The sequence below is a fragment of the Notechis scutatus genome, chromosome 14, assembly GCF_049901735.1.
Source record: "Notechis scutatus isolate UNSWTSFEM ecotype Mainland chromosome 14, rNotScu1.2, whole genome shotgun sequence".
In the NCBI taxonomy this organism is placed as follows: domain Eukaryota; kingdom Metazoa; phylum Chordata; class Lepidosauria; order Squamata; family Elapidae; genus Notechis; species Notechis scutatus.
In genome coordinates, this window is record NC_142022.1 from 7,535,298 (window position 1) to 7,558,035 (window position 22,738).

Consider the following 22,738-nt stretch of genomic DNA (forward strand, 5'->3'; position numbering starts at 1 on the left):
CGGTTAGAATTTGCATCCAGGTTGTTGCCCATATGTGGATCTCCCAACCTCGGCCGCTTGAAGAGAGGTGGACTTCAACTCCCAGAATTCTCCAGGCAGCATGTCTACCCATCTTCAAGCATGCCAGGTGGGGAATTATGGGGATTGGAGTCCACCCATCTCCAAGGTGCTGAAATTGAGAAGGAAAAAAAAAAAAACTGCTTTAGAGGCTGGATCTTCTTGCAACTTCTCGCACAGACGGTTTCCAAGGTGGCAGCAAAGTCAACATTCCCCTCCAAAGCTCAGCTCAACCTTCTTGCCTTCCCTGCAAACTACAGATTGGACCAATGTTTGCTTCGTCCCAGGACAGGACAAAACTCCAGATATATTTTTTAAAAACAAGAAATAAACATGGAATTATGCGTGTGCCTGCCTCTCCCTCTTGCAACAACACGTCAGAAGCCCAGATGTGCTTTCGAAAGCTGAGGGTGATGGGGACTTCTGGGAGTTGAAGTCCAGCCATGTTGACTGGGGACTTCTGGGAGTTGAAGTCCACTCATCTTAAAGGGGCCGAGTTGACAAACCCTGCCTTTAGCAACATTGCTGGGCTCTGTCAAGTCCAGGACCGGCAATCTTGGCTCCGGCAGTTGGCCTGCTAACCAGGTTTCTCTGAAGGAAGCTGGAGAAGGATCCCAAATAATAGAATTATCCACACCCCAGGGGGTTGAGACTTACCTCCTTTTCGCCCGCCCTCCGTGGGATTACCTTACATTTCCCTGAGCTCCTTAGCTCTCATTGAAATTTCCATGAGGTCAGAGGGAGATTACTAATCTGGACATCTCCCACTGGTCCTTCGGCCGCAGTTCAGATTGTGACTCCAACCCTGACTCTTCTCCTTCCTTCCTTTTCCTTTTTTCCCCCCTCTGGTTATCCAACGGAGGCCGAAGAATGAGCTGCCATTAGTAACTGTGTCTCCTTCGGCTTCCAAAACTTAGACCGGAGCTGTTTGGATCCAAGAAAAGGTAAGCAATATGGGGAAATAAAACGAGGAGGTGGGAAGCTTGGGATCAAAATCGAAGTGTTTGCTCAAAGCTGCTGGAATTTCCTCCCCTTTTCTCTCTTCTGGTTTCTCTGACTTTGTAAAACTAGCAGGTGGTATGTTTGAACGTTGACAAGGCTCTTGATGTCCTGCCTTAACCAGGTATGGGGTTCTTGGTGTCTTTCCTGCAGGTGTTTCGTTACCAAAGTAGGTAACGTTATCAGTGCTAGATGAGAGGGGGTTTTGTGAGAGGAGGGAAGAGGAAGAGGAGGAGGAGGAGGAGAGGGAGACGATTGTGGGGTTATTGGGCATTTTATTATCCAACTAGAAACATCATCAGTGCTAAAGAAGACTTTAGGATCCTTGGTGCTCTCCAAGCTGGGTGGTATCCTTGCAGACATCAATGCTAAAAGGGAGAGGAGGAGGAGGAGGAGGAGGAGGAGGAGGAAGAGGAGGAGGAGGAGGAGGAGGAGGAGGAGGAAGAGGAGGAAGAGGAGGAAGAGGAGGACTGTGGGAACAATAAACGCAGCTTAGACAAAAACCAATATGTGTTTCGTCATTGCTGCACATATTCTCTGGCCAGCTATCTCTGGTTAAAGTTGCACCACACCACAGGGATCTGCTGGATGACCTTCTCCTCTTCTCCCCTGCTCTAAGATGACCTTGGAACAGTGGCCAAAAGCCTCCTGAGATATCAATCCAGACACTTATCTCTCAGCCACTAATCCGCCTTCAAACACCCTTGGCTTAAGTGCTTGGGACGATGGTTTCCAGCAAGGGCAGCCAAAGAAAGGGAACCAAGGCCCCGTCTTGATTGCCGCTTGATGCGGCTTGAAATGAACGGACTACAACTCCCATCCTCCCCAGCCACCAGCGGGGGTACGGTAGGAGGAGAGCCAGCCAACCGTGTGCAGCAAATCACCTCCGACGGGATTTTTAAGACGGATTGAGAGAGGATATTCTCTCCTGTTGAATCTTTTTAACACCCCATCCCCCCCATTTTGATTTTTTAACTTCCCTAAACATAAGATGGATGCCGTCCTTGCTTTAGCGGCTGCCTCGTTTTATGACCGTGCGCGGTGACCAAAGGTGCTGAAAAAGTCACTTTTAAGACCGGTCCTCCTGCATAAACCACCTTCGCGGGTCTGTCGAGCCGAGGAAAAGCCGAACTCCAATCTTGTGCACGGCTGCAGTTTCGCTTATGGACCGCTTCTCTTAGTGACCAGTCCTGATGGTGGATGCTAAATGAGGACTTGTGTGGGTTGTGGTTGTTGTTTTTTTGGCTGCCTCTACAGATGCGAACATGATGGAAATTGTCCAGAAGTATCAGAATCCCACGACTTCGGCCGAGGAATGTGCTCCTTATCAGAAGCTGGCCCAGGATTCGAATCCAAAGCCGAGCAGCGAGTCGGATCTCAACTCCAACCAAGAAATGCAGTGGAGCTTGGCCAAAGAGGATTGCACCTGCTCCGATCCTTCTCTGAGCAGGCAGGTAAGGGCTGTGGAGGTGTCTTCTCATAATTGCCCTCCGGTTCCATCACCATCTCTTTCCCAACTCATTCACGGCCTCCTCAGCTGTTCAAGTCAGCACAGGGCTTGATTCCCACCCAAATCTTGGGCTAGGTAGAGGCAGTTCGATCTGGTGGCTAAGGCATCAAGCTCGAAAGCGGGAGACCGTGAGTTCTAGTCCCGCCTTAGGCATGAAAGGCAGGTGGGTGACTTTGGGCCAATCCCCAGGAGATGGTGAGTTCTAGTCCCGCCTTAGGCATGAAAGGTAGCTGAGTGACTTTGGGCCAATCACCAGGAGACTGGGAGTTCTAGTCCCGCCTTAGGTATGAAAGGCAGATGGGTGACTTTGGGCCAATCACCCAGGAGACTGGGAGTTCTAGTCCGCCTTAGGCATGAAAGGCAGGTGGGTGACTTTGGGCCAATCACTAGGAGATGGTGAGTTCTAGTCCCAGGAGACTGGGAGTTCTAGTCTAGTTCCGCCTTAGGCAGAAAGGCAGGTGGGTGACTTTGGGCCAATCCCCAGGAGACAGTGAGTTCTAGTCCTGCTGGGAGTTCTAGTCCCGCCTTCCCGCCTTAGGCAGAAAGGCAGGTGGGTGACTTTGGGCCAATCCCCAGGAGATTGGGAGTTCTTGTCCCGCCTTAGGCAGAAAGGCAGCTAGGTGAACTTTGGGCCAATCCCAGGAGACTGGGAGTTCTAATCCCGCCTTAGGCATGAAAGGCAGGTGGGTGACTTTGGCCAATCCCCAGGAGACTGGGAGTTCTAGTCCCGCCTTAGGCATGAAAGGCAGGTGGGTGACTTTGGGCCAATCACCAGGATTGGGAGTTCTAGTCCCGCCTTAGGCAGACAGGCAGCTAGGTGAACTTTGAGTCAATCACCAGGAGACTGGGAGTTCTAGTCCCGCCTTAGGCATGAAAGGCAGGTGGGTGAACTTTGGGCCAATCCCCAGGAGACTGGGAGTTCTAGTCCCACCTTAGGCAGAAAGGCAGGTGGGTGAACTTTGGGCCAATCCCCAGGAGACTGGGAGTTCTAGTCCCGCCTTAGGTAGAAAGGCAGATGGGTGACTTTGGGCCAATCCCCAGGAGACTGGGAGTTCTAGTCTCGCCTTAGGCAGAAAGGCAGCTGGGTGAACTTTGGGCCAATCCCCAGGAGACTGGGAGTTCTAGTCCCGCCTTAGGCATGAAAGGCAGGTGGGTGACTTTGGGCCAATCACCAGGAGACTGGGAGTTCTAGTCCCGCCTTAAGACACGAAAGCCAGCTGGGTGACTTCGGACCTGTCACTCTTTCTCAGCCCCAGTCCACCTCACAGGGCTGTCATTGTGGGGAAAATAGGAGGGGGAAAAGTGGGGAAATGTTCACTGCTTTGAATTGTTTGTAAAAATAATACAGGTGGGATATACGGATAATAAAATAAAGAAATGAATATAAAAAAATGAAACAGTACCAAAAATGGAATGGAATGGAAAAAATAGGAAATAATAAATGGAATAAGATGAAGATGAAGTATTAAGAATAATGCTGTCGTTTCTCCTGCCCCCCCCAGGCCCTTTTGACTCCTCCACAAGATCTGGGGGGGGACCTCTTGAAGACCCCTCCCTGGGACAAGGGCTTTCCCTGTGAAGGGATGTCCTCCCACGATCCCCTGGAGCTTCTGGGCAAGGCCGAAAGGCTTCTGGAGGGGTCCCAGGAGCCGGACCGGTGGCCTTGTTGTGAGGAGACCCCTTGCGAAAGCCTCGTCTTCCGGAAGACCCGCCTGCCCTCCATCGTGGTGGAGCCCAGCGAAGGGGGCGATGGGGAGAGCGGGGAGCTCCTGTGGCCTCCGGAGGGCTTCCCGTTGCTGGAAGGGGACGAGCCGGAGGAGTTCCTGGCTGACAAGGAGGAAGGAGAGGAGGAACCACCGGAGGCTGGTGAGCTCGGGGTTGGGAGAAGGGTTGGCCTTGACGTCCTCTTGGGTCCTTTGGGTAGCTGGATGGCCACTGTTGTGCTAGGATCTCCTCCAGATGTTCTTGGGAAGTTCTCCCAGATATCCCCAGAAATCTCCTCCAGATGTTCTTGGAAAGTTCTCCCAGATGTTCCTAGGAAGTTCCAGGTGTTCCTCAGAAACTCCTCTAGATGTTCTTGTGTGTCCAATCACACTTGGCCAATAAAGAATTCTGTTCTATTCCCTATTCTATTCTATTCTATTCTATTCTATTCTACTCTACTCTACTCTACTCTACTCTACTCTACTCTACTCCATTCCATCTTCTATTCTATTCTATTCTATTCTATTCTATTCTATTCTATTCTATTCTATTCTATTCTATTCTATTCTACTCTATTCTACTCTACTCTACTCTACTCTACTCCATTCCATCTTCTATTCTATTCTATTCTATTCTATTCTATTCTATTCTATTCTACTCTACTCTACTCTACTCTACTCCATTCCATCTTCTATTCTATTCTATTCTATTCTATTCTATTCTATTCTATTCTATTCTATTCTATTCTATTCTATTCTATTCTACTCTACTCTACTCTACTCTACTCCATTCCATCTTCTATTCTATTCTATTCTATTCTATTCTATTCTATTCTATTCTATTCTATTCTATTCTATTCTATTCTTATTCTATTCTTACATTTTTTCAAAGGGTTCTCCTCTTTTGAAAATGACGTGGAAGATCTCTTACTATAAAACCTGAAGATCGATGGGGCGAGCCGACATTTTCCTAAACCTCTTATAAACCAGAACCAGGATGGGAAACCTGGCTAGTAGCACCGAGTCAATGTGGAGATTGTGAAGGTGTGTTTTCCCCCGCCCCTATTTTGGCCTCGTTCTTATTCATCAAACTCCTGACACCGGTCCTACGTCGTAAGTCGAGAACTGCTTAGAAAGGAAAGGGTTTCTACCCACACAGCAATATTCCCGCACGTTCGCCGCTCATCGTGTTCGATTTCAGCGTTTCAGGTCGAAACAGTCGGGAGAATAATCCTGCAAGGAAGGTTAACTGATCGCGGAATAAAATTATGGCTGTCGCGTTTCGTGCAACTTTATGGTAAAAGCGGAATGGATCACGGGCTTCGACTTGAGAATTTGTGGCACGGCCTGAGAAAATGGGCACTGTGTTGAGGCAGCTAGGAAGTTTAGAGACATACTGTATTCTAAATAATAATAATAATAATTTGTATTAATTGAATATGCTTGTGGGTTGCCCAACTCTGAAGGACTCTGGGTGGCTCCCTGACAATTCAATAAATAAATTGCAACGAAATCAAGAAATGGCAATGTTTTCTTTTTCTTTTAACAAATCACATCCTGGTCTTCTCAAGCCTAGAATGGCCGCCAATATTTGTATTTGAAATTCAAGATTTCCACTAACTGTCATGTTTACTTGGTCGGGCGGAGAGCAGAGCTCCTGTTGTTTGGAAACTAGCTTTTATGGCTTGCCCGCAGCAAGCCAACCATGGCTTGTTCCACCAAAGCTGAACGAAGCCCCTAAGCGTAACATAAATAAAAGAATTGGCTTGTGTTTGAGGCTTTGCTTCGCGGAATCCGAGAGTCCAGATCGAGAAAAACAACCGCCTCTAAACGACTGGAGTGTATGATGAAGGGTGTGGTAGTTACGTCTGTCGTTAGATCTCCCTCGATGATGGATTCCTCGGAGGGCTGCCCCCTATGTGATGGGTCTGGAGCTTTTGTGGTGTGGCCTGTTGGCCGCCGGCCCCTCCAACAGCCGAATCAGAGAAGGAGGCGTCAGGGTCAGCATTAAGGCAACTTGAGAGCTCCGAGGGGAAAGAGGGAATGGAGCAGGCAGAGAGAGAGAGAGAGAGAGAGAGAGAGAGAGGAGGGGGGGCAGAGCCTGGGCCATCCGTCATCCCTTGGATGGAGAGTCAACAGCCCCCAGGTCTGGTTGTGGCTGATGAGGAGGAGGAGGAATAGCTGCGTCCAGTGCCTGACGCATAGAAAGCAGAGGAGAGGAGAGCAGTGGAAATCTATGGGCCGGTCCTTGGGACGGAAGAGCCACCACTGCTAGCAAAGCCCCTGGGGATAAACGGTAAGGGGCGAAAATGAGTAGGTGTGACAGACAACTATTCATCCTCCAGACAGACGGACTTGTTAGCCTGCGGTGAGGAATTTTTGCCGGGGCTGCCGACGTTCCTAATAAAGGAATCTTTTGACTTCACTTTCCGAGGGTTTGTTGTGTTTGGGGAACTGGCTCAGAACATTTTGGGTCTGAGCATGTAAGCATAATACGAGATGCCACTAACGTTGGCGATCTCCCTGATGCTGATGTTGGCCTCGCCGGCCGTTTCCAGGAACGGCACCCTGGCGTCCGGATCCTCGTCGGAGATCTGGACGAGACATCCTTCCGGCCTCAGGGCTTGTAGACACTCGGACACTAAGCGTCTCGCTCGCTGCGGGCATCCCCGCAGGACCGAATCGCAGGTCCCTTTGTCGAAAACCAAGTGGAAAGACCCCGAAGGAAAGAGGCGGGACAGCTCGGTGGCGTTGCCCAGGTAGCATTCCAGTTTGGAGAGCGGGTGGCGCGGCGGGGGGCTCTCCCGCCGCATCCGAGAGAGACACTGAACGGCTGCGGAGGAAAAGTCCAGGCAAGAGACGTGAAGTTGGACGGGTGAGCGTCGGTAGAGCTCCAAGCCCAAGGACGACGTGCCGCAGCCGACGTCTAAGACCCGGAGCCGTCCAGGGGTCAGTCTCCCAAGAACAGAGCCGAGAAGCGTTGAGATCTCTTTGTAGCCAAAGAACCAGTCGAACGGACGGGGAGATCCGTTTCTCTCCCTCCGGGCGTAGAAGCGATCCCAAGCTTCCCGCTGGTCCATGTTTTGAAGGAGATCTTCTGCAAAGAGGAGAGGTGGGGTGGAGAGAAACTGAAGGTGGGCACCACACGCCATGGATTGCGTGGTGATGTTTTCCTTCCTTCGGGGTCAAACGTGAGTGCAGAGAAGAGCAACAAAGATTATTAGCGCGCTGGAGGCTAAAATTTATAAAGAACGGTTGCAGGAATTGGGGGGTGTCTGGTTTAATGAAAAGAAGGCCTTGGGGGGACAGGATAGCAGGGTCCTGATATGTGAGGGGCTGCCCCAAAGAAGAGGGAGTCAAGCTATTCTCCAAAGCACCCAGAAGGCAGGACAAGAAGCCATGGAGGGAAAGTCATCAAGGAGAGAAGCAACCTGGAACTAAATAGAAATTTCCTGATAGTGAGAACAATTAACCAGTGGAACTCCTTGCCTCCAGAAGTTGCCAATGCTCCAACAATGGAGGTTTTTAAGAAGTGATTTGTCTGAAATGGGACAGGGGGTTGGATTAGAAGACCTTCAAAGGTCCTTTCCAACTCGTGTTATTCTGATTTTTTTAAAAGAGGAAGTAAATTTGCATAGAAACAGCTCTCTGTTCCTGTCCTGTCCTGCCTTTGAAATGTAATTAAATACCTTTCAGCAATGAAATGAATTTTGCTTCCATCCCCTCGAGGCTCAGTGCAATTTTCTGACCCCCAAAAACCCATGGAATTAACCCAAAGATACGAAGCCAAAAGCAAACCAACAATCAAACCCGCTGACAATTTCTGACAATCCAAATGGTGCAGAAAAAAAGTACAATGAGCAAAGCATGCAGGACAAAGAAATGCCTAAGGATAGTTTTGCCTGGTTGTCTTGTTTTTCCTGATCCTTCGACCGCCTCTGTCTAAAATCAGATCCCCCCCTCCTGTTTCTTTTGGAAGGAAAGGGGGGGAAAGGGGGCGAGTGGAGTTTTGCATTAGAAAAGGACCAGCAACCAGACGTTTCCCCCAAACTCAGAACGTCTTGGAAAAACTTTGCCTCTGCTTTGTAGAGCTGGCTCTTTCTTAGCTCAAGCTCAGCATCCCACCAGAAAAATAATAATAATAATAAAATAAATAAAATTATAAAAATAAAGTCATCAAAATAAAATACAAAATAAAATAATAAACAGTAATAATAAAATAAAACAATGAAATATAAAGTAGCAAAAAATAAAATAAAATAATAATAAAATAAATAAAATTATAAAATAAAGTCATCAAAATAAAATACAAAATAAAACAATAAACAGTAATAATAAAATAAAACAATGAAATATAAAGTAGCAAAAAATAAAATAATAATAAAATAAATAAAACAATAAAATAAAGTCATCAAAATAAAATACAAAATAAAACAATAAACAGTAATAATAAAATAAAACAATGAAATATAAAGTAGCAAAAAATAAAATAATAATAAAATAAATAAAACAATAAAATAAAGTCATCAAAATAAAATACAAAATAAAATAATAAAAGTAATAATAAAATAAAACAATGAAATATAAAGTAGCAAAAAAATAAAATAAAATAATAAAATAAAATAAATAAAAGTATAAAATAAAATAATAAAATAAAAAATACAGTAATAAAGTAAAATAATGAAATATAGTACAGTAACAAAAAATAAAATAATAATAAAATAAAGTAAACAAATAAAAGTAATAAGAAATTAATAAGAAATAAAATAAGAACATAAATAATAAAATAAAAAATAAAGTAAAAGAATAAGATAAAATAAATAATAAAATATAGTAAACAAAAACTAAAATAAAAGTAATAACAAAATAAAGTAATAAAAAATAAAATAACAAATAAAATAAAGTAATAAGATAAAATAATGAAATATAGCAAAGTAATAAAAACCTAAAATAAAATCAGTGATAAAATAAGGGAATAAAATAAGAAATTAAACTCAACTAAGCTAATAAAATAAAACAAACCATTATATTAGATTAAACTGAACTGGACTAAAAACCCAATTCTGTTTCCCCTCCTCCACCTGTCCATGCAGAGAACGGAGCGAAGGATCCCGCCAGGATCTTCTGTCCAACGGGGGATCTTCTCAGCCGGGGGATTTTTGCAAACACTTTCGTGGCTGCCATTTTTGCAGAGGAAGGAGGACGGACAAGGAGGAGCTAAGGAGGCAAAGCAGAAAGCAAAAATGGCTCAGCAAACAGCCCTCTCTTCCTTCCTCTCTCTCTCTCTCTCTCTCTCTCTCTCCTTCTTTCTTTCTTTCCTCCCAAGCAATTAAAACAGGAGATCAAAGGTTTTTCTCTGTCCGCCCACCTGTCAAGCTGTCCCAAGGATTTATGGATCTGATGCCCACGGATCATCGTCTGCAACGTATAATGAAATATAAAGTAGCAAAAAATAAAATAACAAAATAAATAAAAGTATAAAATAAAATAATAATAAAATAAAAAATAAAGTAATAAAGTAAAATAATAAAATATAGTAAAGCAACAAAAAATAAAATAATAAAATAAAATAAACAAATAAAAGGAATAAGAAATTAACAAGAAATAAAATAAAAACATGCAACGTTGCAAACCAAAGATAATACAAAGGTTTTGTTTTGTTCTGTTTTAAATTTTTTGGAAGCTGGTGAAATGCTTAATTTGGGTCCTTTTCCCCCCCCTCATGTACCTTTTATGATTGATTAGGCATTGAAGCCATTTTCGCCCACTCCTCAATTAAGAGGGCTGTTTTAATTAAGGGTGCCAGTTACACAGTTCGATTAATAAGCAGGGGGTTGGACTAGAAGACCTCCAAGGTCCCTGCCAACCGTATTATTCTATGTTCTAAGAGCTGAAGCACCCCATTCGTAGCGTGAGACGGGATCCTTTTACGATTTATTCACCATTCACCATCCGAGTGGTCTGAGACTGGATCCTTTTATGATCTATTACATATTTTAAAGACTTTTTAATTTAGAACTCCTTCCTGGCCTAAGACTGGATCCTGTTATGACCTATTAAGGCATTTGAAAGCCCTTTTAACCCACCCCCAATTTAGCCCCCCTCCCTAACCTGAAACTGGATCCTTTTATTTTCTATTAGGGCACTACCCTCCAATTTAGCCCCCTCCCTACCCTGAAACTGGATTTTTTATGTGAGCTTTTCACCCACATCATCCCAGCAACTCGTCCCCCGTTCCTCTACCTGCCCCTCTAACAAAATCATTTGCACCCAGGAGCAAATGGGGAGGCAGATCCTATAGAACCGGATCCCTGAGCAAAGAATCCCCCCAGAGGGAGGTTTTGATCTGTTTTTTGACCAGCAAGATTCCTCCCAGGGGGAGGTGCACCGTTCCTGGAGGTACTGCAATACCAGGCCGATGCTTGGAGTGGACGGAGCAAGCCCCTATTCCATCTCCCAGTTCCAAAAATCCATTTAATATGTAGTCCTCAAATAGAGGACATATCAGATATTAAACTGATAAGAACAGATACTACACTTGATCTTAGCCAAAAGGCCGAGAAGCGATACTTGAGCCAGGCGGACGGCGCCCGAGACTCCCCTGCGGAGGGTCCTCCAGGTTTCGGGGAGCACAACTGGCTTGCAAAGAGATCCCAGGGGATCCATTCCGCCCGGCTCTTTCCCTGGGCTGGACTGGGACAGCGTGGCCCGTGGGGCGATTTGGGGGTGAAAATGGGGGGTTCCTCCCTCCCCTGTGCGTTTCCGGTCATGCCAGCTGGCTGTCCGGATGGCCATTGGTGGAACATTTGCATAAGGGGAGTCACCCTCCCCGTCACTCTTCTGCCCTGTCATTCCTCAGCTGGCCGAGGGGGGCACTAGCACTGCCCTGCCCCCGGGCCTGGAAAAGGGGCCTGGAGGGGGAGATGGGCTGGGGGTGGGCTGCTTCCCTGCCCAGGCTGGGACCCCAGAGCTCAGCTGCGGCATCCCCCGGACAGGACCCACCAGCCCAGCATGATGGGCACAGAGGTCCTCCCCCCCTTGGCAGCTGCGTTTGGGCATCACACGGGGCGGGGGGCTTCAGTCCCGGACATCCAGGCCTCCCTCGTGGCTCGGAGGGGGTCCTGGATTAGGGGAGGGGGGTGCAGCAGAGTGTATTTGGGGGGAGGGGAGAGGAAGGAAGGAGCAAGAAGGAAAAGGGAGAGAGAGAGGGAGAGAGAAAAGAGATAAGAGAGAAAAAGGAGAAAGGGAGGGGGAAGGGAAGGAAATACAGAGAGAAAGAATGGAAGGAGGGAGGGAAAGGGGAGAGGAAGGAAGAAAAGGAAAAGGGAGAAAGAAAGTAAAAGAGAAAAAAAGAGGGAGGAAGGGAAGGAAATAGGGAATGGAAGGAGGAGGAGAGAGGAAGGAAGGAGGAAGGAGGAAAAGGGAGAATGAGAGAAAGTAAAAAAAGGAGGGAGGAAGGGAAGGAAATAGGGAATGGAAGGAGGGAGGGAGGGAGGAAGGAGTCAGAAGGAAAAGGGAGAATGAGAGAAAGTAAAAGAAAAAGGAGAAGGGAAGGAAATAGGGAATGGAAGGAGGGAGGAGATGAAGGAAGGAGAAAGAAGGAAATAGAGAGAGAGAAAGAAGAAGAGAAAAAGGAGGGAAGGGAAGGAAATACAGAGAGAAAGAATGGAAGGAGGGAGGGAAGGGAAGAGGAAGGAAGAAAAGGGAGAATGGAGAGAGAAAGGAAAAAGGAAAAAAGAAGAAAGAAAGGAAAGAAGGAGGGAGGAAAGAGAGGGAGGGACTGAGGAAGGAAAGAGGGAGGAAGGAAGGGAGAGAGGAGGAGGAGGAAAGGGGAGCAAGAGGGAGAGAGGAAAGAGGGAGAGGAGGGAGGAGCAAAAAGAGAATGGGAGAATGAGAGAGAAAGTAAAAGAGAAAGAAGAGAGAAAAAAAGAAAGGGAGGGAGGGAAGGAAATACAGAGAGGAAATGGAAGGAAGGAGGGGGAGAGAGGAAGGAAGGAGCAAGAAGGAAAAGGAGAAACAGAGAGAAAGAAAAAAAAGAGAAAAAGAAAGAGAAAGAAAAGAAAGGGAGGGAGGGAAGGAAAGAAAGGATGAAGAAAGGAGGAAGGAGGGAGGGAGGAAGAAAGGAAGGAAAGAAGGAGGGAGGAAGAGGGAAAAGGGAGGAGGGAAAAAGGGGGAGGGAGGAAAGAGGCGGCAGGCAAAGGAAGGAAATAGGAAAAGGAAGGAAGATAAAGGAGAAAAAGGAAAAGAAAAAGAAAAAAGGGAAGAGGAAAGAAAAGGAGAAAAAGAAAGGAAGGAGAGAACCAGGAAAACAGAGCGACTCAGCTGGGTCTCTCTCTTCCAATATTCCGCTTTTTATTTTTATTTTAAGTGAGAGTTTATGTGCCCCAAAAGGCCCTTTTAAATCCCAGATTAAACACTCAGCAGAATCTCTACAGATGGACGGATGCTCCCCCAAATTCTCTTTCTCTGCAAAATCCTCCCGGTTTTGCAAAACCCCCAACGCGGCCAGCAGGGGGCAGAACGGTCTGTGTCATCAACGCTGCCCCCTAGTGGCTCTCCAGAAGTCGGCAAGCCTTAAACCTCGCTCCTCAAAGCTGGCAGGGAAATCCGCAGCTTTCAAGAGGTCGGCCTGGCAGCTTTTAATTATCTTTGCAGATTAACTCATCCCCGCTTGCTATAAATACAATTTTAATTACTGCCAGCAGAAGTTTGTTGGGGGCAGATAAAAAGGCATCCTTGAAGGCTCCTTGGAGGCTGGGAAAGATGGCGGAAACAGGAGGAGAAGGAGGAGGAGGAGGGGCCTCCCAACATCTGGCCAACATCTGGCAGGAGAAGCAGAGAGAGAGAGAGACGTATCCCGAAAAAAAGGGGAGTATGAGAGAGAAAGAAGGTAAAAAGAGAAAAAGAAGGGAGGAGGAAGGGGATAGGGATGGAAGGAGGGAGGGAGGGAGAGGAAGGAAGGAGCAAGAAGGAAAAGGGAGAATGAGAGAGAAAGTAAGTAAGTAAAAGAGAGAAAGAGAAGAAAGAGAGGGGGAAAGGAACTACAGAGGGAAAGGAAGGAGGGAGGGAGAGGAAGGAAGGAGCAAGAAAAAAAAGAAAGAATGAGAGAGAGAAAGAAAAAAGAGAAAAAAAAGAAAAAAGGGAGGGAGGGAGGGAAGATAGAGGGAGGGAAGGGATGGACAGAGGAAGGAAAGAGGGAGGAAGGCTGGAAAGAGGGAACTTCTGCTGGCAGTAATTAAAACATCGGGACAACATCTGGCAGGAGAAGGAGAGAGAGAGAGAGAGAGAGAGAGAGACTATCCTGAAGGAAAAAGAAAAACAGAATCAATGTTAAAAGAATCAACATTTTAAAAAAAAAACCCAAGTCAAAATTAAACCCACCGCTAAAAGCAAAAACAAACCGGGCGACTCAAAATGAAATCAAGAAGCAGAAAAACAACAACACACAAACCAGCTTAAAAATAAATTTAGACTCCCAGCTAAGATTAAGTAAAAAATAAATTAAAAAACTCTTCCAAAAGTACATAAATAAACCAACCAAGATGTAACAAATTCAATCAACCAACAAACATGAAATAGACAAATACAAATGTAACTTTGCGTTTAAGAGGGAAAAAAAACAAACTCTTAAAAGCCATCCTGGTTTATCCTTTAAAACTTACAAACTTGGCCTGTTCTTTAATACAGTATTTCAACAACAACAATAATAATTAGTAATAATAATTATTTCATGTTTAATGAATAATAATAAAAATAAATAAAAATAAAAGTAATATTTCATATTTAAAGGTAATAAGACTGTTTCACGTTTAAGATAATAATAATAATAATAATAATAATAATAATAATAATAATAATAATAATAATAATAATAATAATAATAATAATAATAATAATAATAATAATAATAACAACCATATTTAAGAGCGAGGCCCTGCACCCAAGTCCCCCTTCCACCTTCTTTTCCTTTTCAACGACAAACCAAGTTGCTAGGCCTCAACGAGGACTCGAGGCAACGCGGTCTAGCAGTCTCTTTCCGAAAGCGACAGCGACGCCTGGCGGGCCCAGGCGGGAAGGAGACGGGCGTGGCTTAACCTAGCCCCGCCCTCCCATTGGCTGGAGCCGCTCCTTTGTTCTCAACCGCCACGCCCCTCCGTTGCTAGGCGACGGGCCAAACAAAACCCGGCAAAGCCGCGATGGCAACGCATTTCAGCTCGGGGCAGGTGAGACGTGGCGGGGGAGGGGGTTCCCCAATTCCCCCCCCTCCCCCAAGGCAGAGGGGGGACCCTCCCCGGCCCCATTGCACCCTCCAGATAGGTCGGACTACAACTCCCATCGCGAGTTTGGAGGTGCAGAGGTGGAAGAGGGAACTCGGGACTACAAATCCCATACAGTACGACCCCTCCTGGGAAGGGTGGGGGAAAATCTACAGGAGGGATCTCTCAACCCCCCTGCATTTTCACCTCTTGATCACAACTCCCCCCCAGCAAAAGTTTTTCCAATACAAAGAGAAAAAAATAAAATATTATTTATTTTTGGGGTGGGGGTTAAAAAAAATATTTTCCTGCTGCAAATCTACCCCCCTTTCTTTTCCCAACAGGATCTGCCCCTATTTGCTCCATTTTCATCCTGTTTCCCCATTATATATAGTACATCAGTATGTTGATTTTATTATATCAGTATATATCTCAATATATCTATCTATATCTCTATCTAACAATCTATATTAATCTCTCTCTCTCTATGTATGTATGTATGTATGTATGTGTATATATACTGTATATATGTGTGTGTGTGTGTATATATACGGATATATATATATATATATATATATATATATATACACACACACACATACATACACACACACACACACACATACTTAAGTTTTCACGGGTATTTATATGTATGGTATTCAGCTTTGTTCGGGTATTTTCCCACATCATTCTAGTTGTGCTTTTAAAGTTGTAGCAACATTTCGGCAGAATCTCATCTGCCATCATCAGACGTCTGAATTGTGATGATGAGCCTGATGATGGCAGGTGAGATTCTGCTGAAACATTGGTACAACTTTAAAAGCACAACTATAATGACGTGGGAAAATACCCAAACAAAGCTGAATACCATATATATGCAGGTCTTGGCGTGTTCAGGTCTTTTCCCGTGTGGTGACTCATGGCAGCTTACACAATGTAAAACCATATTTTAAACAAAAAATAAAAATAAAATAAAAAACAACAAAAGCTAATGAAAAGAATCAAATAAATTAGTAAAGTACAATAGAACAAAATTTGGGAAAACAAATTCAATATATATCAATATATAGAGAGAGAGATACTGATATAATAAAATCAATATATTCATATACACACACACACACACACACATACACATTGATATATCAAAAGATTGCTTTATATATTTCATTTCCCACCCTTCCGCTTGGTTTTCCAGTACGAAGATGCCTATAATCCACGGAATTTGCAAAGCTGGAGTCTTCCCAAGGTTACTAAGGCGGTGAGTTGCTTTGAAGTCTGGGGGAAAAAAGCCCTCCCCTTTTTTTTAAAACAGGAGGGGTTCACACAGCCTTCTAAATCCTGGATGTAGCCAACCCGGGTTGTGAGAACACGTCCCGGGGAGTTTGCTTGCGTTTTGCGTGTCCTGTCGTGGGACTCTCCAAAAAGTGGCAATGCTCGTTGGCGTTTCAGGGCGTCCTGAAAATATCACCTTCAAAATGGATTGAAATTCTAAATTTCCTCCCGTTCTTTTTTGTCCTTGAAAAAAAAAACGGTCGATCTTTCTTTCAAGTTTAAATTCAAGCCTTGCTTGAATTTAAAGACTGAGCCCCGTCTCAAACTTTGAAATCACTGCAGTCGTTAAGTGAATCATGCAGTCCTTAAGTGAATTGGGCTTCCCCCACCATTTACTTGACTTTGCTGGTTGGAAACTGGTTGGGAAGTTGCTGGAATTATCGTAAATTTATGCCAATTGCCAAGCGCCCAAAATTTGATCAGGTGGCTGTGGGGGAAAACATTATGATGGGCGTAAGTGTGAGGACCAGCTCTAAGTCACTGTTTACAAGGCTGTTGTAAATAGAATTTATAAAATAAATTATAAACCTATAAGGAAGTATGAACATTTCTTTAAAAAAGGCTGTTCTTGGCCCTTGGTTCCACTTCCCAAATTGTGTCTTATTATTATTATTATTATTATCTATATAAAGGCGAAAGACCACTCATGCATCATCACAAAATCTCCAGAACCGTAAAGCTATAAACTTCAAATTTGGCACGTAGGTTCCTCTTGGCTTCTAGGTGCTCACTAAGAAAGGATTTTTCCAAATGACCATCAGAGCATTTAGACTATTTCCTATATTATTATTATTATTATTATTATTATTATTATTATTATTATTATTGTTATTGTTATTGTTATTGTTATTGTTATTGTTATTGTTATTGTTAACACGCTCTGATGCTAAGGAGTTCTACTCCCCCTCCCCACCTGAAAAGAAATCTCTTCCAAAGGCAAAACACAAGCAGAGGAGAGGAGGTTCAGTTTTAGTTTCAGAGCACCAAGCAGCTTTAGTCCAGAACAGTTGAGCTAAGCCACACCCAGGCTCCTTGCTGTCTCCTTGCTCACACAGCAAATACTCTTTCAGTTTCCAAACAGCCCTCAACTCTCTCACACAGTGACAGGATGCTAGCCAGATGAATACCGATGAATGCTGGGAGGCAGAAGCAGAATTCCACCCCCCCTCTTATTTTCCTCCTCAAAACTAAGCCCGACTACATACTTTCATAGCGAAGCATGGGTATCCAGCTAGCATTACATATTTTAATCGTTTTCCACTTCAAGTCAAGATTTGTAAAGCTTTTTTTCCTAAAAAAATCAGAATGTCCTTCTCACCGTCCTGTGGGGGAGAGTTTTATGGCTTAGATGGGATTGTGGGTTTTGCTTCTGGATTAATATGGATTCCTGTTAATAATGAACATGGAGGTTAAAAACAGAGCAGGAACAGTATTAATCTTGCCAGATGAAATCTAATGGGATGATTGCATTTTGAATTTTTTTTTAAAAAAAAAAGAATGTAGGCACAGGAGAATAAGAAGGAACAGGAGTGGGATGTGCTGGTATTGTGTGCGTCAAATTATCAGAAGCATCTTAAGAGATCTAATCTGCTAATGAATAATGCATTTTACATTGTTATTGTATTCTAATTCTATTTTATTTTATTCTGTGTTCTGTTCTATTTTGATTCCTATTCTCTTCTCTATTCTATTTTCTCTTCTATTTTCTTTTCTCTATTCCATTACACTCCATTCCCTTTCATTCCATATTTCATCTGCATTATATTGTATTCTGAATTTTATCTGGTATTTTATTCTGCATTCTGTTCTGTTCTGTTCTATTCTTATTCTTATTGCTATTATTACTTCTATTCTATTCTATTCTATTCTATTCTATTCTATTCTATTCCTTATTTTATTCTATTCTATTCTATTCTAATTTCTATTCTATTCTATTCTATTCTATTCTATTCTATCCTTATTTTATTCTATTCCTATTCTATTCTATTCTATTCTTTTTTCTCCATCACCATCCTTCCCTTCCCTTCTTTCCTTCCTTCCTTTCCTTTCCCTTTCCCTCCCTTCTATCTTTCCTTCCTTTTCCTTTTTTTCCTTTCCTTTCCTCCTCTCCTTCCTTCTCCCTCCCCTTCCCTTCCTTCTTTCCTTTGCTCCTTTCCTTTCCTCTCCTCCCCTGTCCTTTCCCTTCCCTTCCCTTCCCTTCCTTTTTCCTTTCCTTCCCCCTTCCTTCCTTCTTTCCTTTCCTCTCCTCCCCTCCCCTCTCTTTTTCCTTTCCCTCCCCTTTCCTTTCCTTTCTCTTTTCTTCCACCCACTCTTATTTTCCCTCCTTCCAGCATCCTTCAGCCCGGGAAGGCTTTACTCAAATTATAGCCAATGACAGAGGTCATTTGCTACCTTCCATACCACGCTCAAAGGTCAGCATTTTTTCTCTCTCTTCGACCCCCCAGCCCCATAACCATTTAGATTTTATCCCTTAAACTGAGGTCTCATGGATGGAACCCTTTAGCTGTTTACAGAAGCAATCCAGTTTTCCATGAGGCCACTGCTCGGTTCACACAACACTCTAAACCCAGGTTTATCAAACACAGGGGCAAAATTCCCCCCCCCCCTTATTTTCCTCCCCAAAAACTAAGCCCCACCACATCGTACCGAAGCGCTGGTATTGAGCTAATAAGGTCGTCCTCGACTTACGACCACTATTGAGCCCATTATACGATATGAACCTGAATATGAAAGGCAAAGATATAACTAAGGTGATGTTTGCATGGAAAGGTAAAAATCTGGAACCAAACCTGTTCACTAAAAGAGACAATTTACGAAATATAAAAAAATAAAAAACTTTGGGAGAAAAAAAAGAAAGAATTTTGCGCTGCAGAAACTTCAGTCACCTAGTTACTATCTTTGAAAACATCGATGGAATGCACTTTTGGTTTGCAAGTTGCCGCACTGCTCCTCCCTCCCCTTTTTGTTGGCAAGTCCAAAAAGGACCATAGAAATATTTTAGGGGTTGACAACTCCCTTAACGCATTTCCAACTTAGCGACGTACATTCAGGGTTCCGTTGCCGTTAAGTCGAGGACTTCCTGGACGCTTCTCCCAACCTGAGCCCACCCGTGTGAATTCGAGGCAGGCAATGTTGGGCCAGTGCCCAAGAGAGCTTTTTCTCCTTTTTTCTATAGGCTTCCCCTTGGGGTACCTATATGACGACTTGGGATATGCCCCTCAAAATCCCACCGGCCAAAGTCTCGCTCACTTCTCGTTCGATTGATGCGGCCGCCCGGCTCACCGAATGGATGAATAAATCAACAGCCTTAAGCCAAGCTTGCAACGGATTGTGTCCAGAAATCGTTGGCAAGGTAAACGGACCAATAGGCAAAGGAGAGTATTTGTAAGTCAGGGTTGAGGAAATGGAGGGTCCTTTGGTGGTCTCCGGAGCTGGGTGGTTTCATTTCTGGCAGACGTTTCGTGACCCAACTAGGTAACATCATCAGTGCTGGAAGGGAAAGGGGTTTGCAGAATGGAGGAAGAGGAGGAGAAGGGCACGGGGAGGAGGAAGAGGAGGGTTGTGGGGTCCTTGGTGCTCTCTCTGAGCTGGGTGGTTTCATTGCAGACGTTTCATGACCCAACTAGGTAACATCATCAGTGCTAGAAGGGAAAGGGATTTGTGAAATGGAGGAGGAAGAAGAGAAGGGAGAACAACGCACTTGGTGCTCTCTCTGAGCATGGTTTTCTTACAGACGTTTCATGACCTAACTGGGTAACACCATCCATGTAGAAGGGAAAAGAGCTTGTGAAATGGAGGAGGAGGAAGGGGAGGAAGAGGAAGAGGAGGACAATGACTGTAAGGTCTTTTTGTTCTCTGAGCTTGGTAGCTTTCTTGCAGACGTTTCATGACCTCACTAGGTAACATCATCAGTGCTAGAAGGGAGGGGTTTGCGAGGAGGAGGAGGAAGAGGAGGAAGGAAGGAAGGAAGGAAGGAAGGAAGGAAGGAAGGAAGGAAGGAAGGAAGGGAGGGAGGGAGGGGAGGGAGGGGGGAGGAGGACGACTCCTTGGTGCTCTCTGAGCTTGGTTGTTTTCTTGCAGACGTCTCACGACCCAACTAGGTCACATCATCCGTGCTAGAAGAAAAAAAGGGGTGGCGGAGAAGAGGAGGAAGGGGAGAAGGAGTGGGGCTGTGGGTCCTTGGTGTTCTGAGCCGAGGGACGTTTGGGTCACTGAAACATTCTCGAGCAGACATTTCGTGACCCAGCTAGGGAACTTCATCAGTGCTGGAAGGGAGTGGGGAGGAGGAAGAGGAGGACGGCGGGGTCCTTAGCGCTCTCTATGCTCGGAGGGTTTCCCTGAAGACGTTTCATGACCCAACTAGGTCACATCCTCCGTGCTAGAAGAGAGAGGGTTGTCCAGGGAGGAAGAGGAGGGGTAGTCTAACGGATCTCTCATCCCCCCACCTCCCCCTCCGCAGCCCTCCATCCCCGTCATCAAGGAATCCATCTCTAAACCCAGCCGGGCTTCCAGTAAAACATCCGAGCGGCCCGTTTCCTCCGGGAAGATGCCAGCCTTCGAAGAGGTCGGGTCCCGGGCGGGAGCCACCCCCAACGGCCCTCTGTCCCGCCAGCCCGGCAGCATGGACCTCCGCCTGAAAGACCTCGGGGGCGCCGACGCCCAGGATGTCAGCGAGCTGGAGGCCAGGCCGCCCAAGGAGAGGACCGGCGACGATATCCCGCTGTCTCGCCAACCGGGTTGCATGGACCTGCGCCTGAAGGACGCCAGCCCCCAGCTGCCCACTTCCAACCGACCCGGCTCCCGGGAGCCCACTCCCAGGCGGACAATCTCCGCCGAGACCCCTCCGTCCGCTCGGCCCGTTCCCGGGAAACCAGGCCCAAAAACTTGGGGACCCCCGAGCCCCTGTCTCCCTGCCGTCCGGGCTCTCGGGAGGTCAATCCCGAAGGACCGTTCGCCGGAGGTTTTGACCTCCGGCCGGCCACTCCCCAAGACCAGGCAGGGGTTGGAGGTGCCGAAGACAGGAGGCGCCGAAAGGAACGCCTCCCGACCCCTTCCCTCCACATAAATCTTCCCGGAAGGCCAGATTTAATAAAAGACAACAAAACCAAACCAAAATCAATTACCAATGCTTTAAAAAAAACAAAAACAAAAAGTGGAAAGCACCAGCCTGTCAAATGCCTTTTTTTCTGTGTTTTTTCCTTCCTTCCTTCCTTTCTTTTGTGTGTTTGTGTGTGTGTGTGTGTGGTTGTTTTGCACTCGTCCCCGTTTGGATCAGTTCTCCCACGCCCCTCGGTCTCAAAAAAGTCCCCTTTGTGTCCTAGCAAATTTGTGTGTCGTAGCAAATTTGTGTGTCATAGCAAATTTGTGTGTTGTAGCCCCTCACCCCACCCACCCAAAAATAAGCCCTGGTTTTTAGCCGACGTGCGTCTCCCGGCCTCCGTTCGTTGTGGGGCAAGGCCTGGGAAGCGGGACAGTGGTGGGAGGTTCGACCCCCTGTGGGATACCGACACGACGGGCAAGGGTTCGAAAGAGAGCCAAAAACCACAGGGGAAACGGCGCGGCCGAACAATGGAAAGGGTGCCGTTAACACCGGAGGGTTGTTGTTTTTTTTTCTCCTTAATACAATTAATAAAGCTAATTGGCCATTGAACTTGCAGCTGTTTTTTCCTGGGCTGGGAGCTTGATTTAAACATTGAATTTTTTTTTAGCCTTCGACGCGGTTTCAGGACTTTCCACAATGTATCCTGAGTGTTAAGACGCAGGTCGTCCTCAAGTTACAACCACAATTGGCACTGGTTGCAATCATTGCTTTTCTGACAGGGAGAACGATCGACCCATGGAACGGAAGTTGCCCTCGGAAGTTGTGGGAGCTTCATCCCTGGAGGCTTTCAAGAAGAGACTGGACTGCCATTTGTCAGAAATGGTGTAGGGTCTCCCGCTTAGGTGGGGGGTTGGACTAGATGACCTACAAGGTCCCTTCCGACTCTTGTTATTCTGCTATTCTTCCTCCCTCCCTCCTTTCTCTCCTTCCTTCCTTCCCCATCACTGGAGGTTTTTCAAGAAGAGATTGAACTCCTCCTCTGTCAGAAATGGTGTAGGGTCTCCTGCCTGGGCAGGGGGTTGGACTAGATGACCTATAAGGTCCCGTCCGATTCTGTTATTCTGCTATTCTTCCTCCATCCCTCCTTCCTCGCTCCCTCCCACCCTACCTCCCTCCATCACTGGAGGTTTTCAAGAAGAGATTGGACTCCCATCTGTCAGAAATGGTGTAGGGTTTCCTGCCTGGGCAGGGGGTTGGACTAGATGACCTACAAGGTCCCTTCCAACTCTATCTGTTTTATCTGTTTATCAACCATTTGGAAGTGACAACTTTGAAAAGCGACTTAATGAGCAGTCCTCGCACTTATGACTGCTGCAGCCTCCCTGGCGTCTTATCTATGAGGGCAGAAGCATCCCAGGGTCACGCAACCACAGCAAGCAACGGGTGTGTGTGTGTGTGGGTCAGATTCACTTAACGACCAGGGGAATTCGCTGAACAGCCGCAGCGATTCCCTTAACAACCGTGGCGAAAAAGGCCTTCAAAACTCGGACGCGACTCATTCAACAAGTGTTTTGCTTAGCGACGGAAATTCCATTCCCGATGGCGGTCGTACATCGAGGACACTGTATTTCCCAGTCTTAGCAAATTGTCCTATAAAAGTGTTGAAATCGGAATTGAGAGACAGTACGGCAGTGTTGGGGGTTCGCCGGCAGCCGGTGGAGAGAGCAGCGGACAGTGGGGAAGAAAGGGGACCAGTCTGGGGAGGACTCGAACGAGGGTCCTGCATCCGATGCAGAGATGGGGCCAGGACCATCTTGGAGTGGGGGGGCTGACTCCG

General features: G+C 45.8%; 3 protein-coding genes and 1 non-coding gene across 10 annotated transcripts; 2 read left to right on the top strand and 2 right to left on the bottom strand.

The window, feature by feature from the left end:
• Positions 1–796: 796 nt before the first annotated feature.
• Positions 797–5,668, top strand: LBHD1 (LBH domain containing 1). 4 transcript variants are annotated; one of them, XM_087943376.1, is made up of 4 exons: positions 797–1,001; positions 2,314–2,506; positions 4,069–4,432; positions 5,162–5,668. In XM_087943376.1, the coding sequence occupies exons 2-4, from the start codon at positions 2,372–2,374 to the stop codon at positions 5,203–5,205; spliced, it is 543 nt and encodes a 180-aa protein (XP_087799502.1). In that variant the 5' UTR covers positions 797–1,001; positions 2,314–2,371; the 3' UTR covers positions 5,206–5,668. The 4 variants fall into 4 exon arrangements, with proteins under 4 accessions (XP_087799502.1, XP_087799500.1, XP_087799503.1 ...); XM_087943374.1 differs by having other exon boundaries at positions 800–1,001; positions 2,314–2,510; XM_087943377.1 differs by lacking the exon at positions 797–1,001 and adding an exon at positions 1,016–1,180.
• Positions 5,669–5,798: 130 nt separating this feature from the next.
• On the bottom strand, positions 5,799–14,340 carry CSKMT (citrate synthase lysine methyltransferase). Of its 4 annotated transcripts, none has more exons than XM_087943373.1 (2): positions 14,185–14,340; positions 5,799–7,366 (listed from the first exon to the last, which is right to left on the bottom strand). In XM_087943373.1, the coding sequence occupies exon 2, from the start codon at positions 7,347–7,349 to the stop codon at positions 6,729–6,731; it is 621 nt and encodes a 206-aa protein (XP_087799499.1). In that variant the 5' UTR covers positions 7,350–7,366; positions 14,185–14,340; the 3' UTR covers positions 5,799–6,728. The 4 variants fall into 4 exon arrangements, with proteins under 4 accessions (XP_087799499.1, XP_087799496.1, XP_087799495.1 ...); XM_087943370.1 differs by lacking the exon at positions 14,185–14,340 and adding an exon at positions 9,351–9,595; XM_087943369.1 differs by lacking the exon at positions 14,185–14,340 and adding an exon at positions 9,327–9,495.
• On the bottom strand, positions 10,647–10,837 carry LOC113432176 (U2 spliceosomal RNA). The gene has a single exon (XR_003373463.1). It is a non-coding gene; the product is annotated as a U2 spliceosomal RNA (small nuclear RNA).
• Positions 14,341–14,371: 31 nt separating the features above from the next.
• Positions 14,372–21,065, top strand: CFAP126 (cilia and flagella associated protein 126). The gene is given in 7 exon segments (XM_087943367.1): positions 14,372–14,492; positions 15,724–15,786; positions 18,191–18,271; positions 19,036–19,212; positions 20,320–20,716; positions 20,719–20,806; positions 20,808–21,065. Coding segments are annotated over 7 exon segments (951 nt in total). The 5' UTR covers positions 14,372–14,465; the 3' UTR covers positions 20,926–21,065.
• The last annotated feature ends 1,673 nt before the right edge of the window (positions 21,066–22,738 follow it).